At 39.1% G+C, this 16180-nt stretch overlaps 1 protein-coding gene across 3 annotated transcripts; it reads left to right on the top strand.

Annotated features, from left to right (window-relative positions):
• Nucleotides 1–7819: 7819 nt before the first annotated feature.
• Nucleotides 7820–9300, top strand: LOC129769697 (uncharacterized). Of its 3 annotated transcripts, none has more exons than XM_055772114.1 (5): nt 7820–7959; nt 8024–8428; nt 8647–8821; nt 8892–8956; nt 9034–9300. In XM_055772114.1, exons 2-5 carry the CDS (start codon nt 8387–8389, stop codon nt 9136–9138), a joined length of 387 nt encoding a protein of 128 aa, XP_055628089.1. In that variant the 5' UTR covers nt 7820–7959; nt 8024–8386; the 3' UTR covers nt 9139–9300. The 3 variants fall into 3 exon arrangements, with proteins under 3 accessions (XP_055628089.1, XP_055628088.1, XP_055628087.1); XM_055772113.1 differs by having other exon boundaries at nt 8639–8821; XM_055772112.1 differs by having other exon boundaries at nt 8024–8556; nt 8620–8821.
• The last annotated feature ends 6880 nt before the right edge of the window (nt 9301–16180 follow it).

The following is a 16180-nucleotide window of genomic DNA, read 5'->3' as shown; positions in this document are numbered from 1 at the left end:
GACTGATCTTCCAATCTACTCTTTAAAATAACCTTTTACTATAAAATTCATAGTACTTATAACAATTCTCCTTCAAGATTTTCCAACCATTTGCAAATAACATGTTTCTCCGTTACATGGAATAAATGTTTGAAACAGAAAATATGATGGAATAAAGCCAGCCCTAAATCGGATAATTCCTTTCTCGAGTTTTACTCTTATCAACACATTCGGCGATCCATTTTTTTATATATAGATAGAAGACGATATAAGTGCGATTCACATACAACATCCATGTCACGTTCACGTTCCGTCCCGTCACGTTGCGTCAATTATTCTCCCAAGCAGTTCTTATACAAACATTCACATACACCGACAACGGCAACTTCGACTTTACGTTGCTGGTGTATGTTAATGTTTCAATAGGGATTGCATGGAAGAATGATTGACGCAACGTGAAGTGACGGAACTTGAACGTGACGTGGATGTTGTATGTGTATCGCGCTATTGGCGATCTAACGTACAAATCTACACCTAGGCGGCGCTGCGGTGAAAGTGATGATGGTTTTAAATTTTGCCATGTGAGCTTATGGAAGCTTTGTAGTTCTTTCCATAAATTACAATGTTATAATCATAAAAGATTATTTGATTGCGATGAGTTTGTAAGAAATTTAATTCTGCGCAATTTTATATATAACATGTTATTTATTTACCTCTTTCAGTAGTGAAAACTATAAAAATGTTGACAATGGTTGAATTAAAGAAGGAAATTCGAGAGCACAATCAAACACAAGTAGAAAAATGCACGATTCCTGCATCCTTGGAAAGCCTGGAAGTAAAATATACGTGATTTGTTTTTGAGTTTTAGGTTACATTAGCATCATTTTCTTAGTTCAAAAACAAAATCCAGATGTCTCACCGATCGTTTACGTTTTGCGTTAGATCGCCAATAGGCGTTCATCGTGTTTTATCACACTAAGTCCCATTTCCACTTTCGAACGAAGATCAATTTCGTTAGCGCAAACATCAAATAGACCAACAACGCTTGTCACTATGAAATTGTAGAACATATGCGAATTGAATTTTCCGATTTTCTTGCAGAGTTTTCCGAAAATTTTCAATTGTCATGTTTGGTTGAACTATGTATAATATGTGAAATATTTTTACGAGACCCCCTATCTATTCCAAGGGAGGGACATCGACACCAAGTACTGTTTGATCAAGGATCTACCAGCAAGTGGTATCGTGTCTGTTCGGTACTGTCCCACCGAGCAGATGCAAGCGGATCTCTCACCAAGCCTTTGGGTTCAATGAAGTTGCGGCAATTACGGGAAGCCATTGGGATTCTACCATGCGATGTTGATGAGGAGTGTTGAAGCATCAAGGTAACCAGCGCATATGCAACATCGTTCCGTTGCTATATATTTAGCGTATCGACCACTGTAGAATAAGAAACTAGAGAATAAAGATTTTTCATTAGTAGAGAGACGAATGAACTCTCAGAGTTTAAAGTCTCTCTAATTCAATACCTTCCTTCCCTTCATTAGTAGTTCAACCGTCAACTCGACTAGACATCTCCTTGATTTCTCTGGAAGAACCTTTCCCTGCACCTGAATCTTGAACATGAAAACCCCCCATTAGAGATGGGAGAGGAGTGTCTTTTCACCATAGAAACGTTTCGGGCGCCCTAAAACATTCACATGCCTAACTAACCAGTTGCTTCATTAGTTTTTGAGTTATGCAGAATTTTGTGTTTCATTGTAAATTACAACACTTATATCAAGCCGTTCTTCATATGTTATAAATGAAACAATGGGCTTGATTCTCGAATACACTTCACGGTGGAAACGAAATAAACGGCTCGCCATTGAACTACGTTTTACGAGTTAGTGAAGTGTCGAAGATAATGATGAGTTTTCAGGCAGAATGAGCACTTTTCAAATAAAAAATCATTAATGAAAATTAACTTCTTCGTATCAAACTGGTATTCAATGTGAGTGGAAAACTTTGTTTTCTTCATGTGATATAATAATCTCATACAAAAATTTAATCTGAAGATAATTTGATATTATAATGATAAATTTAGTGGGAAACTAATCTCGCATCCAGATGTCGACACCGTACCGTTGTCATCGCGAATGCGTTTCATACCGTTTCCACCGTGAAGTGTATTCGAGAATCAGGCCCTTGGTAAACATTCTTTTCATTGACTTTCTCCTGAATTAACTCAGATTGGAAACTTGTTTATTGGCGATCTAACGTACAAATCTACACCTAGGCGGCGCTGCGGTGAAAGTGATGATGGTTTTAAATTTTGCCATGTGAGCTTATGGAAGGTTTGTAGTTCTTTCCATAAATTACAATGTTATAATCATAAAAGATTATTTGATTGCGATGAGTTTTTAAGAAATTCAATTCTGTGCAATTTTATATATAACATGTTATTTATTTACCTCTTTCAGTAGTGAAAACTATAAAAATGTTGACAATGGTTGAATTAAAGAAGGAAATTCGAGAGCACAATCAAACACAAGTAGAAAAGTGCACGATTCCTGCCTGTGAGAACTACCTTGGAAAGCCCGGAAGTAAAATATACGTTTTTTGTTTTTGAGTTTTAGGTTACATTAGCATCATTTTCTTAGTTCAAAAACAAAATCCAGATGTCTCACCGATCGTTTACGTTTTGCGATAGATCGCCAATTGTGTTTGATAGTTTAAATGCTAAATAAAAACTTTTTACATTGAAATATGAGGTGAAAATTGGTCAAATTTCTGATTGTCAGTTTGACATGCAGTACAATGGGCCTGATTCTCGAATACACTACGAATACACTTCACGATGGAAACGGTATGAAACGCATTCGCGATGACAACAGTACGGTGTCGACATCTGGATGCGAGATTAGTTTCCCACTAAATTTATCATTATAAAATCAAATTATCTTCAGATTAAATTTTGGTATGAGATTATTATATCACACAAAGAAAACAAAGTTTTCCACTCACATTGAATACCAGTTTGATACGAAGAGGTTAATTTTCATTAATGATTTTTTATTTGAAAAGTGCTCATTCTGCCTGAAAACTCATCATTATCTTCGACACTTTACTAACTCGTAAAACGTAGTTCAATTGCGTGCCGTTTATTTCATTTCCACCGTGAAGTGTATTCGAGAATCAGGCCCAATGTACAACCCAAGGTGTGTATATATATACTGAAGGTGTGACCGTGTCGTCAATAAGTGCGCGAGGGGAAACGGTATAAATATACAGAGAACTGTGGAAAGGGATTTGACTGCAAAACGCGGGAAAAATATTTCCATCACCAACCAACACCGAGAGTCGATTTGTTCTCTTGAGCTGAAACATATAATTAGATAGAGTATATTAAAACCTAGGCTTAACCATAAAAGTCTTACCTTTCAACTTTTCAATGCTCTTATTGCCACCAAAACAATTCCACACACAAAAAGCAAAATTTTGCTGATTTTTTACACACATTGCGGCTGATGGCCAAGATGGCTGAATGGGATTTCTCATAAGTCGCGGTACCGTATTATATTTATCGTGGTCAACGCGAATTTCGGAACGCAAAATTGGCTTCCGTTCGGATAATAAAGGCTGATTTAGACGGTGCCAGTCAACGCGCTAGTAGAAGAATCCAATCACTAGAGTCTAGTTATTAGAGCCATGTAAACACCCGGCTCCAGTTACTTGCGCAAGTATCGCACAAGTAATTGACCACGCCAGCGAATAGAAAATTTTCTAGATACTGGCGCCAATAGATAAATGACAATTTCTTCCAAACAGTGCGTCATATTAGACATTTGTGTGAAATCGAAATGCCAGGTAGTTTCAGTGGTGCCATATATTTATTTGTACTGGAAGGGGAAAAATCTTTTTCGGCTATGGTGAAGACAATTATTAAACGGTGTTATTTGGCTTGCTCTGTAATTTGTATGTTTGTATGTTTGTAACATGTTTGTTTGTAGCGCTTTACCACAATAAAAGAAATTTAACCCCCTTCCTGTTGACCGATTGGTCTGAAATTTGGAACACACCTATATCTCTGCAATCATTATAAAACTGGGTATTTCATTATTTTAAAAATCCAAGATGGCGGCTGCTACAAAATAGCGGATTACATATTTTCTCAATATGGGTATCAAATCAAAGGGCTTGACTAGTAGAACACAGTTATTCAAGAGAAATGCAAATCCAAAATGGCCGCCACCACAAAACGGTCGTTCACATATTTTCTCAAAACCCTTTTAATATGGGTATCAAATGAAAGGGCTTGACTAGTAGAATACAGTTATTTGTGAAAAATACAAATCTAAAATGGCGGCCACTACAAAATGGCGGATTACATATTTTCAGAAATTTATGGAAAATTATGAAAAATGTAAATCCAAAATGACCGCCATCATAAAATGGCGCCATGTTTTTTCAAAGCCCATCAATATGGGTATCAAATGAAGGTGCTCGACTGGTAGAACACAGTAGATCATGAAAAATCCCAACAAACATCGAAACATACCTTTAATTCTACTGTCATTATAAAACTGCGTATTCCATGTTCATGGAAAATTTGATTTGGCCGTCGCTAGAAAATGGCATTTTGGATTTGCATTCCTCATGAATAATTGTGTCTAGCCAAGCCCTTTCATTTAATACCCATATTGAAGGAGTTTGGGAAAATATGTAATCAACCATTTTGTAGCGGCAGCCATCTTGGAGTTTTAAAATAATGAAATACCCAGTTTTTATAATGACTGCAGAGATAAAGGTGTGTTCCAAATTTCGGATCAATCGGTCAACAGGAAGGGGCTCAAATTTCTATTCATGTGGTAAAGCGCTACAGACAAACATGTTGCAAACATATAAACGTACAAACATACAAACATACAAATTACAGGGTAAGCTAAATAAAACCGTTTAAATACAGTTCCTATCGGTGCTTTATGAGAAAAATCTGTGTTCTTACCGTACAGAACAAAACAAACAAAACTGGAAAAATATACCTTTCCGGATAAGTTTGTACATTTGCCAACACTAGATGGTTCGATGGTACAAGGAACATCAAATTCAATTCCCTCAACGTATACATGGAAGAATCTTCATTCGCGTTGACGGCATTGTGCTTCATGTGTTCGATTTGTGAAGCGAAAATAATAATAGACAATGAAATCATGGAAATATCAGGAAATTTATATAAAAACAGCTGATGAAGGTTCAGTACGACGTGTTTTAATTAGTAAATTAACAAGAAGTAAAATTTTTCATTCAAATTTTGACAATTTAAAACTGCCTCCGGGCCTACAAAACCGATAAAGATTAATTTGCCTCCCAAAATGGTTATCGCCACCAGACGTCGACACTGTCATTCGTCATCGAGGATAAAGTGACAGCCAAGGTGTCCAGTTGCTGAAAATGTGTATGAACGCACAGCACCAGTCAACTGGTGATCTAAATCAAGGCGCGTAGAAGTATATCCTAAGGTGGGCCAACTTGCTAAAACCACTCTTCAGCCATCTTGGAAGTCTACTGTGTTTTGTTTGTAAACAAAACACAATACGCTAGTGCCGAATAGAGGTGTGCAAATCAGCTCATCATGATGAACAGCTCTGATCATATCAGCTCATCTAAATGAGCTGTTCTTTATGAACAGCTCTTCAGCTCAGTTGTCAGTGCCGACTTTCAATTTGGGTCCCAAACTCGATAGCCACGAAGCCAGTTTGAAAATGTTAAAATTCAAATGAAATTTTTCACACCATATTATTAATTACTTGAAACACGTATTCCAGACTATTATTTACAACAGACTCGGCGAGTACAACATTTCCGACATTTTTACTGAGGCTTTACATTACAATAGAAAGTTTTCTTCAAAAAAAAAAAAAATCTTATGAGATTTTTGCACCGCCTGCAAACAAAGTGTTTTTCATTGAAATAGAATACTCATTTGATACACAGAAGTTAATTTTCATTAATAATTTGAATTTTAAAAACGTGTTCATTCTGCCTGAGAGTCAATTATTATTTTTGCCCCCCCTTAACTGGTAAACAAAGCTCAATGCCGTCAACGCGAATATAACAGTTGAAAAGACGAGGGACAAATGAAACTAAACTGATGTCTTAACACGAAGAGCGAGAGACGGTCAGTTCATTTGAATCTTACAGCTCACACTCTCTCTTCAATTCTACAGCTCTTTTCTCTCCTTCATCATCATCAAAGTGAGCTGAAGAGCTGTTGGATTTTTTTTGCGAGCTGTTCCGCGTCAACTCACTTCAAAGAGTCGATTCTTCGGAACAGCTCATGAGCGGATGGCACATCTCTAGTGCCGAAGCTCGCTCCTGATCAGTCTGTCTCTTTCACGCTTCAAGGAAATAATTCCCCTTCTGCTTTCTTCCGTACTGTTTTCATATACCGCTCCCCTGACCAACTTAGTGACAAAACGGCCTCACCTAGTACCATAGACCCGTCTTGATCTAAATATGGCGTGCCGTTGACGTTCATGTAACTGGCGCCAATTACTGGTCAATGTGTAAAGCCGGGTTCAGACGGTGCGAGTAAGCATACGAGTCGGTCTAGTCAGTTACTGCAGTGCAGCTACTCACACCGTGTGAACACATCATGCCAGTTATTGTCATGTGTGATCCGGCGTGCGAGCTACTTCAAAGTTTTTTGAATTTACTCGCACTTGCATGCTTCACAACGTCAAAAACAGAATTTAGCGTTCGAATCAGTGATGCCAAATGTAATGAAATGTCTCTATTTTTAAGATATTTGAAAATATGTGAAGATATTTATAGACTTCAAAATTATTGGAAAAACAAATAAAACCCTCATAGTTTCTAAACGAAATAATTGTTATTTCGTTTTGCACGCTGGCGGGGCACGCTTTCTTTTTGAGATAGTTTTCTTGAGAATCTCTAATATAGAATCATTATCAGATCACAACTTACAAAAAAAAGTATTGTTCTAAGAAACAGAATACATATTCGATTTAAAAAAGTACATTTTCATTCATTATTAAAATTTTTGAAGCGTATTTATTGCACCTGCAAATCGACTATCATTTTCATTTCACAAAATAAATAAAATTAAAAAAAAATCTTTTAGACTACCATTTATAACATCACATCCTTTCGGAATTATCTGAGCTATGGATGTTTTCGAGATTCTAAAAAATATCGACAACAATCCCAACGATATTCCAAAACAAAGGCACATCAATGTCATTTCTAATTTAACTCTTGCAGGTACAGCATCCCTCATGACTGTATCTTGGCGTTGTATTCGTGGAGCAATTAAATCCAACAGTTTTTTCACTTGTTCAGGTGTTATTATCAACACTGCTCTGTAATCTCGGGGATCCTCATCGTAGAGTTCCTTCAATATTGTATTTGTTGCTCCTTTTCTTTGCATCTAATTCCTGGCCCGAATCCTTTTCTCTTTCTGCTTTTTCGGATAGTACCTTCAGTTCAAAGAAATTCAGCACAAAGTATGTATTTTTAAACACGATCAGCGTTTGTTTTGCTATAAAATTGTGTGATGATACATTCAACTGAAAACCTAAGATGAAAACTGCCAATAAAGAAGTCGATTTTGGACCAATCATTTGACAAATTCGGACCTGATTGCTGTTTCTGACTATTTGATGGACATTTGAAAAGTCGCCTGGCATCCCTGGTAAACCCGTGCCGTAGTATCTAGTTTCTCGCCAGCAGCTCACACTGTGTGAACGGACAAGGCGAGTCAACCAATTGTCAAGCGAGTCCACCGGGTCAGTAGCTGCTCATTGTCAAGTCAGCTACTAGCAACGTATAAATGGGCCTTAAATCAGCTATAAGGTTTCCCCATGTTCTAGAACAAAGATGATTAATTTTCAATCTAAGCAAACCGTGTTTTGTTCGTTTTGCTCACACATAGAAAATCGTTTACTCTATCCTCTGGAGTTCAGCGAAGTACGGTTGGTAAGTTCTGGAAATAATTCAATAAATAGTGTTTTGATCGGTTTTTATGTAAAAACTTTTGAAGGAAAAGAGATGAGAAGAACTGCCAAAAGCAATGGTCGGAAGGCGCCATCAAAAAATACTACCAATGTTCGTTCGAAATTCAGTTCTGCTATCCCGGGCCCGAAAGATAATCAAACTGGAAGCTTCAAGAGCAACATCCCCAAAGTGTCGTTAGCGCCGGAGACAACGGGCAACATTCGCCCGAAAACCTGTTCATCACTTCGCGCTGCAAGTTCGTCCCATTTGGATCGTAAACTCAAGCAGGATATACATCCAACTAGGAGAAGCCTCAATTACTCCCCGAGTCGTTGGTCAACATCTGCTGAGTCATCGGTTAAGACCGTGGAAACGGGAATCCTCACATATCCAAACAAAGCCAACCCAAATGAGAGCCAAGCTGAGCCTGTATGCAACCCACCAAATGAAGGTAATAACACTTCGACGCTCGAAGAGGCGTTGAAACTGAAGAAAATGTTTGAGGACATTCTACAATTTGAGGAGAAGTATAATCAGGACCATGAAAAAATATTTACCCAGAACGAAGACATTAATGGGGTATCCTTTTACAAAATTGACAAGTTTAAGCATTAAATTTAACAGTCGAAATATTGTTAACAGTTCAAAAAATGCATCCAAGTTTTGCAGGCGATTTCAGGAACATATTCGAAAGATGCAGCGGAAGTTATTTCGGAGCTGAAGACCACACTCATCGAATTGTGCCCGAGATTGCTGGTTAAAACTGGAGAGGTTTATGGGCAGAATTTAACTATTGCACAATTGAAACATCAGTTGGAGAAAATTCAAAAGGATTTGTCGCAAGGTTTGCTGGACATTTTTGCGAGTGTTTAGACATCTATTTTCTTTCTAATGTTGCCCAAATTTTGCCACAGGTCCTAAGGAGGATCCGGATGCTCTTGTCAAGCAAAGATACCAAGAAGAAATGGCTCGACTGATGGTATGTATAGATTCTCAGATTGAAATCCTAGCTTTCCTCATATGTAAAGACGATCGTTAAATTTTATTTCTTTCCAGAAAAGAGCTGGGCAAGAAATCGACACAATGAGACGAGAGATGGCTGAGAAGTATGACATCCAAAAAATGCGATCGGATATTTCAAATGGATGTGTCATCCAATAGTTTTACGAGACTAATAGCGAATTCGTTTTTGTTCAATTTCAACCCCAGTGCCGCACTAACTGCTGTCAAAACGTTTTTTATTCACTCATAGCGAATTCGGTTTCAAACTGAGTCAGTGCCACACTGACTCTGTAATAAAAAAAACGTTTTCAGTTTCACGAATGCGGTGGTTTGTTGGTGTGCGTTATATAGTCTGATTTGTTTATATTTGCGACGACAAATGTACAGTGTCGACGTCTGGAGGCGATATTAGTGCTTTGGAGGTAAATTATTCTTTATCAGATCAGAAGGGCCGAGTGCAGTGGAAAAATATAAAAGTTTGAATGAAATTTGTTACTTCATATTGTTTGATTACCTAACACATGTAGTCCTGACACTCACTTAACCATTTGTCGATGCATTTCCTGTTTGTTCCACAAATAATTACTATTATAATATAAAATCATCGCTAGACACAGTTTTCGTTCAATGTTCCTGCGATATCGAAAAAAAACCCTCTTATTTCATCACATAAAATAAATATTCGATACGTTAAAGTAAATTTTCATTCATAATTTTGATTTTGAGAGCATGTTTATTCATCCTGCATATCCATAATAATTTTCGCCTCCCAATGAAAGCAAACGGAGCTTAATGCCGTCTACACGAATATACTCTTCAAAATCAGAATCCGAATTGGTTACGATTCCAATAAAACAAAAGCAAGAGCAGCAGGTTTTCCATTTTCATAGTCTTTTTTTTAGATTTTCCAAAACAATATTTGGAACTTGACAGTTCAGTATAGTTGTATTGGTGAACACGAGTGCTAACCCGTGAAACATCTCAGTGCGAAACTAACAGCTTTCGGGGGAACTAGTGCGACACTGAGTGAATAAAAAAACGTTTTGACCGCAGTTAGTGCGGCACTGGGGTTGAAACTGAACAAAAACGAATTCGCTATCAATTTCAACCTAGTGTCGCACTAGGTTCAAACCGAAAGCTGTTAGTTTCGCACTGAGATGTTTCAGGGGTTGGCACTCGGGTTCACCAATACAAGTACAGTGAACTGTCATGTTCCGAGTATTGTTTTGGAAAATCTAAAAATGAAGACTGTAAATGGAAAACCTGCTGCTTTTGCTTTTGTATTATTGGAATCGTAATCCAATTCGAATTCTGATTTTGATGAGTTTATTCGCGTAGACGGCATTAAGCTTCGTGTGCTTTCATTGGGAGGCGAAAATAATGATGGATATTCAGTTGGAATAAACATGCTTTCAAAATCAAAATTATGAACTAAAATTCACTTTAACGTATCGAATATTTATTTTATGTGATGAAATAAGAGGTTTTTTTCCGAAATCGCAGAAACTTATTGAACGAAAACAGTGTCTAATGATGATTTTATATTATAATAGTAATTATTTGTGGAACAAACAGAAAATGCATCGTCAAATGGTTAAGTGAGTGTCAGAATTACATGTGTTAGGTAATCAAACAATATGAAGTAAACAATTTCAATAAAACTTTTATATTTTTACACTGCACTTGGCCCTTCTGATCTGATAGAGAATAATTTACCTCCCAAGCACTGATATCGCTACCAGACGTCGACACTGTACATTTGTCGTCGCAAATCAGGGTCATACCCATGATGTACCCGCGCTACACATACAACGTCCCGTCACTGTGAAGTCAACGTAAAGGAATCAAACGTCAAATATTCTCTCATGGAAATCGTATGGTAGCATTCACATTCACCATCACCGGCCACTTTGACGTCGGCAAAATAAGTCCAAGAGAATAGTTGACGGGACGGTGACGGTGACGGTGACGCTGTATGTGTAGCGCACTTAAAACGTCAAATCCCTCATATTGCCAGTGTACCCAATATTGCTGCGGTTCACTGATATTTTGGTTCTGTCAATTACTGTTGTTTACAACTCGGTCCGGTTATATAGTCGAATAGTGGCTAACTTTAAACTCCATGATAAATGTGAACGCCTCCATGTGAAACCGAAATATGAAAATCACTCATGCAGTTAGGAATAAAGCAGCGCATTTTTCTTTATTTTTACTATCTCCGTGATTTCAACGATCTCAATCCTCGTAAATGATATGTTGGTAAACAAATGACGCCATATTGATTTCGATTTTGGATAGCCTATCGGCGATCTAACGTACAAATCTACACCTAGGCGGCGCTGCGGTAAAAGTGATGATGGTTTTAAGTTTTGCTGATTCAGCTTTGCGTAAATTCGTCAATTCCATACCAAAAAAACAAAACATCATCATTTTACTCGCAGCGCCATCTGGTTGCAATTCCAACGTAAATTCGTCAATTGGCGATCTAACGTACAAATCTACACTTAGGCGGCGCTGCGGTGAAAGTGATGATAGTTTTAAATTTTGCCATGTGAGCTTATGGAAGGTTTGTAGTTCTTTCCATAAATTACAATGTTATAATCATAAAAGATTATTTGATTGCGTTTTTAAGAAATTTAATTCTGCGCATTTTTATATATAACATGTTATTTTCTTATCTCTTTCAGTAGTGAAAATTGTATAAATATTGACAATGGTTGAATCAAAAACGGGAATTTGAGAGCACCATCAAATGCATGGTTCTTGCATGTGAGAATTACCTTGGAAAGTCCGGAAGTAAAACCATCGCCAATTGGCGATCTAACGCAAAACGTGAACGATTGGTGAGACATCTGGGTTTTGTTTTTGAACTAAGAAAATGATGATAAGGTAACCTAAAACTCAAAAACCAATCACGTATATTTTACTTCCGGTATTTCGAAGGTAGTTCTCTGTTGATAACAGCGTTATACACTGGTGGCTTTATTTAACAATATTGATGCTTAACCTATTGACAACGGTTCTTTTATACCCTAGTGGTTGTTATGCAGTTGTTATTTACATCATGCATAGTAACCGTTGTTGCTATGAAACTTATATGAAACAAACCTAGGAAACTAACTGGAAATCATAGCCTACCAAGGTTTTCAACACCCCCTCTCAGTTGTTTCCTTCTAATCCTAGCTTACTTCTTAAAGCATTGAAAGTTAGGTTGGGTAGCGACTTCGTGAGAATGTCTGCTAGTTGCTTCTGGGTTGGGATGTATATTATCTTAATCTTATTATCAGCAACTGCATTCCGGATAAAATGATATTTAACGTCAATGTGTTTGACTCGCCTTGTTTCTTCTCGTTCAGCCATCGCAATCGCTCCTTGGTTGTCTTCATAAATCGGTACCGGAAACAGTAGTCCATCTTGTTGGAGGTCGGAAATCAAACCATTCAACCAGATAGTCTCACTTACGCAGGAACTCATGGCAATGTACTCTGCTTCAGTAGAAGACATCGCTACTGTAGGCTGTTTCTTTGATGACCAGGCAACAATGTTCCCGTGAACCTTCAGCAAAAATCCGGAAACACACTTGCGGTCTGATTCATCACTTGCAAAGTCTGCATCAACGTAGGCAGATACTGTCGCTTCCTTCGGCTTCCTTCGGTAAACTAATCCCAATTGCTTCGTTGCTTGTAGATATCGTAGGACTCGTTTTGCATGTTTCCAATGCTCATCTCCAGCAGCGTCCTGGAACCTTACCAAATATCCAACGATGAAACATATGTCCGGTCGTGAACCCATCATGATATACATTAAGCTACCGATGAGCTCACGGTAAGGGTGTGCACATTTTGTATCTTCCCGCTTCAACTGCAGTCTTGATTCGGCAGGCGTATCAACAGGATTGCAGTTTTCCATGGCGAAACGCGAAAGTATTTTATCGATCTGTCCTGTCTGAGACAGCCTCGTCGTTCCACGACCCAGATCCCTGTTGATCTTGATTCCAAGAAAGTGGTGTAGCTGCTTAATATCTGTCATCTCGAATTCTCGCATTAGCTTGTTCTTCACACGTTCTATATCGTGTTCATTCCCAGCAGCAATCAGAAGGTCATCTACATATACCACGATGTATATCTTACTGTCCGCACAAGCTCGAACATACAAGCAATAATCGTGCTTTGATCGCGTGAATCCAAAGGTAATCAGGAACTCGTTGAAACGGCTGTTCCAACACCTAGGTGATTGCTTCAGACCGTAAAGCGATCGATGCAGCAAGCAAACTTCATCAGAACGCTGCTCTACCCCCTCTGGACACCGCATGTATACCTTCTCTGTGAGAATACCATTCAGAAAAGCCGTCTTGACATCTAGCTGGTGAATCATCAAAGTCCGAATTGTAGTCAACCGCGCCACAGGTGCAAATGTTTCCTCGAAATCAACGTGTCTCTTTTGTGCGTAACCCTTCGCTACCAACCTAGCCTTGCAGCGTATAGGCCGACCATCAGCATCCGTCTTCACGTTGAACACCCATTTGCACGGTACGGGTTGAACGTCAGCAGGGCGTTTAACCACGGTCCAAGTTTGGTTTTTGCGTAGCGCCATCAGTTCGTCTTGGATTGCTGCCTCCATTCACGCTCGTTCGGATGATCTTCAACATCAGAGTAACATTCCGGAACCTGTAGGGAATTTACACCAGCAGAAAGGGCTCTAAATGGAATATAATCGGAAAACCAACCTGGTCTCTTGCACTCTCGACCACTAAGCCTCGGAACATCAGCACTAGGTTCGTTCCTTCCTGATTGTGGCGAGAGTGCTGTTGCGCCTTCCTTGTCGACTTCTTCCTTTTCAGCATTGGAGCCGCCTTCTCGAACATTATCATGAGCGTCCACAGTCGTGTTCACAATTTTCTGTTGTCTTTCGATTTCTCTCTCTTGCTCGGGAATTGGTGATACCTCCTCCGGAATAATCAATCCAGAATCGACGCCTCCGCTTTTGAATGGAAATGCTGCTTCGTTGCATCTAACATCGCGAGCCACAAACATTTTTCGCGATTCCTGATCCCAGAGACGATATCCTGTTGGTGCGTATCCGACCATAACGCAATTTCGTCCGGTTGGATCCAGTTTACCTCTTTTCTGCTTGGGTATCCAGGAAAACGCTTGACATCCGAACACTCTCAGCTTAGTGACATCTGGCTTCTCTCCATGCCACCGTTCCGCAGGCGTTTGGTTATCTCTAATCGCTTCAGTTGGGCTTCGATTGGTAATATACACTGCATTCAGGACCGCTTCTCCCCAGAGATATTTTGGTGCATTCGACTCCAACAGCATTGCTCTCATCTTTTCGACAATTGTGCGATTGAAACGTTCCGCCACACCATTTTGTTGAGGTGAGTATCCCACCGTTGACTCTACTTGAATTCCCTTCTTCTCGTAGTAGGCCAGCTGCTCCTTTGAGAAATACTCGCGTCCAAGATCACACCGCAGGTTTGCTATTTTCGTTCCGAATTTAGCCGTCACCATCGCTTCGTAAACCTTGAAATAATCGTGTACTTGATCCTTTCTCTTTAGCAGGTAAACAACTCCGAAATGCGTGTAATCGTCCACGAACGATACAAAATGACGATAACCATCCGTTGTTGCTGGGGTGATTTGCCCACACACTTCCGTGTGTACACGCTCCAGTGGTCTTCGTGTCTGGGGTCTCGTGCCGTTGAACGGTTGCCTTACCATATTGGCTTCAACGCATGCATTACAAAATTCGGAATCGCCTTGGACATCGTCCAGTCCATTCACCATTTTGGAATTCTTCAGCTTGTGCAAATTCTTGTAACCATTCGCAACAAAACCATCGACCGCCGGATGTACGTCTGGGCAGCAAAACCTTTCTTCGCAAAGGTATTTTCTAATGACGTCCACATCTCTCTTGCTGTCTTCTTGTCGCGAATATACTCCAAATGGCTGTCCGAAATATACGCTACCAGAAGTGCTTTTGCTTTTTCGTCCTTCTCCAGAAATGCCACTTTCGCTTCTTGCTCCTCAGGGGGATCATTCGTGATGGCTTCTTTTACATCGTGCGCTGAAAGCTGAGTCTCCACTCGGAACTTCCACGTATCGTAGCCTTCACCGGCAAACTGCACGATTCCTGCTTTCCTCGCACTGGACATTCTGGAACGACTGTTGCACTTTTCACTTTACTTTCAGGTATGGTGTGACTGGGCCCATAACCTGTTGATAACAGCGTTATACACTGGTGGCTTTATTTAACAATACTGATGCTTAACCTATTGAGAACGGTTCTTTTATACCCTAGTGGTTGTTATGCAGTTGTTATTTACATCATGCATAGTAACCGTTGTTGCTATGAAACTTATATGAAACAAACCTAGGAAACTAACTGGAAATCATAGCCTACCAAGGTTTTCAACATTCTCACATGCAGGAACCATGCATTTTTCAACTTGTTTTTGTGATTGTGCTCTTGAATTTCCTTTTTGATTCAACCATTGTCAACATTAATACAATTTTCACTATTGAAAGACATAAGAAAATAACATGTTATATATAAAATTGCGCAAAATTGAATTTCTTCAAATAATTTTTTATGACTATAAGTTTGTGATTTATGGAAATAACTACAAACTTTCCATAAACTCACATTGCAAAATTTAAAACCATCATCACTTTCACCGCAGTGCCGCCTAAGTGTAGATTTGTACGTTAGATCGCCAAAAAAGTGAGCGATGGTGGGGCTTGGCCACATTTTATCATCGGACGCCAAGCAGGAAAGACGATATCTCGTCTTTCCTGCTGCGATATATGATTTTCAGCAAAAGAGATATCGCTGCATTTGCCGGGGATGTATGCGGTGCGATATCGCAAGAGTGAGAGACAGGAGTTTCAATGGGATGTGGAACAGGAGAGCCTATCGCAGTGCGTTAAAAGCGGTGGAAGCGGCGCGCCGGGTGAATGAATGGCTAATCGCGCTCGATTTGATAGAATGCTGGAGTTTTTAAACGGGTTTATTCAGCTGTGACATATTTGTATGTTTGTATGTAACATGTTTGTCTATGGCGCTGTACCACATTAATTGAAATTTGACCCCTTTCCTGTTGACCGGTTGATCTGAAATTTGGAACACTCCTTTATCTCTGCAGTCATTATAAAACTGCGTATTTCATGATCTTGAAAATCCAATATGGTGACCGCTA

This window comes from Toxorhynchites rutilus, chromosome 2 (genome assembly GCF_029784135.1).
Source record: "Toxorhynchites rutilus septentrionalis strain SRP chromosome 2, ASM2978413v1, whole genome shotgun sequence".
Lineage (NCBI taxonomy): Eukaryota > Metazoa > Arthropoda > Insecta > Diptera > Culicidae > Toxorhynchites > Toxorhynchites rutilus.
This window is presented reverse-complemented; position numbering and strand designations above follow the sequence as displayed.

What these genes read in the sequence shown, in the direction of transcription:
- LOC129769697 (XM_055772112.1), top strand. Translation starts at nt 8,032, where the DNA reads ATGAGAAGAACTGCCAAAAGCAATGGTCGGAAGGCGCCATCAAAAAAT. An exon ending in AGAACGAAGACATTAATGGG is followed by an intron (nt 8,557 to 8,619) that starts GTATCCTTTTAC and finishes TATTGTTAACAG; the next exon opens with TTCAAAAAATGCATCCAAGT. An exon ending in TCAAAAGGATTTGTCGCAAG is followed by an intron (nt 8,822 to 8,891) that starts GTTTGCTGGACA and finishes ATTTTGCCACAG; the next exon opens with GTCCTAAGGAGGATCCGGAT.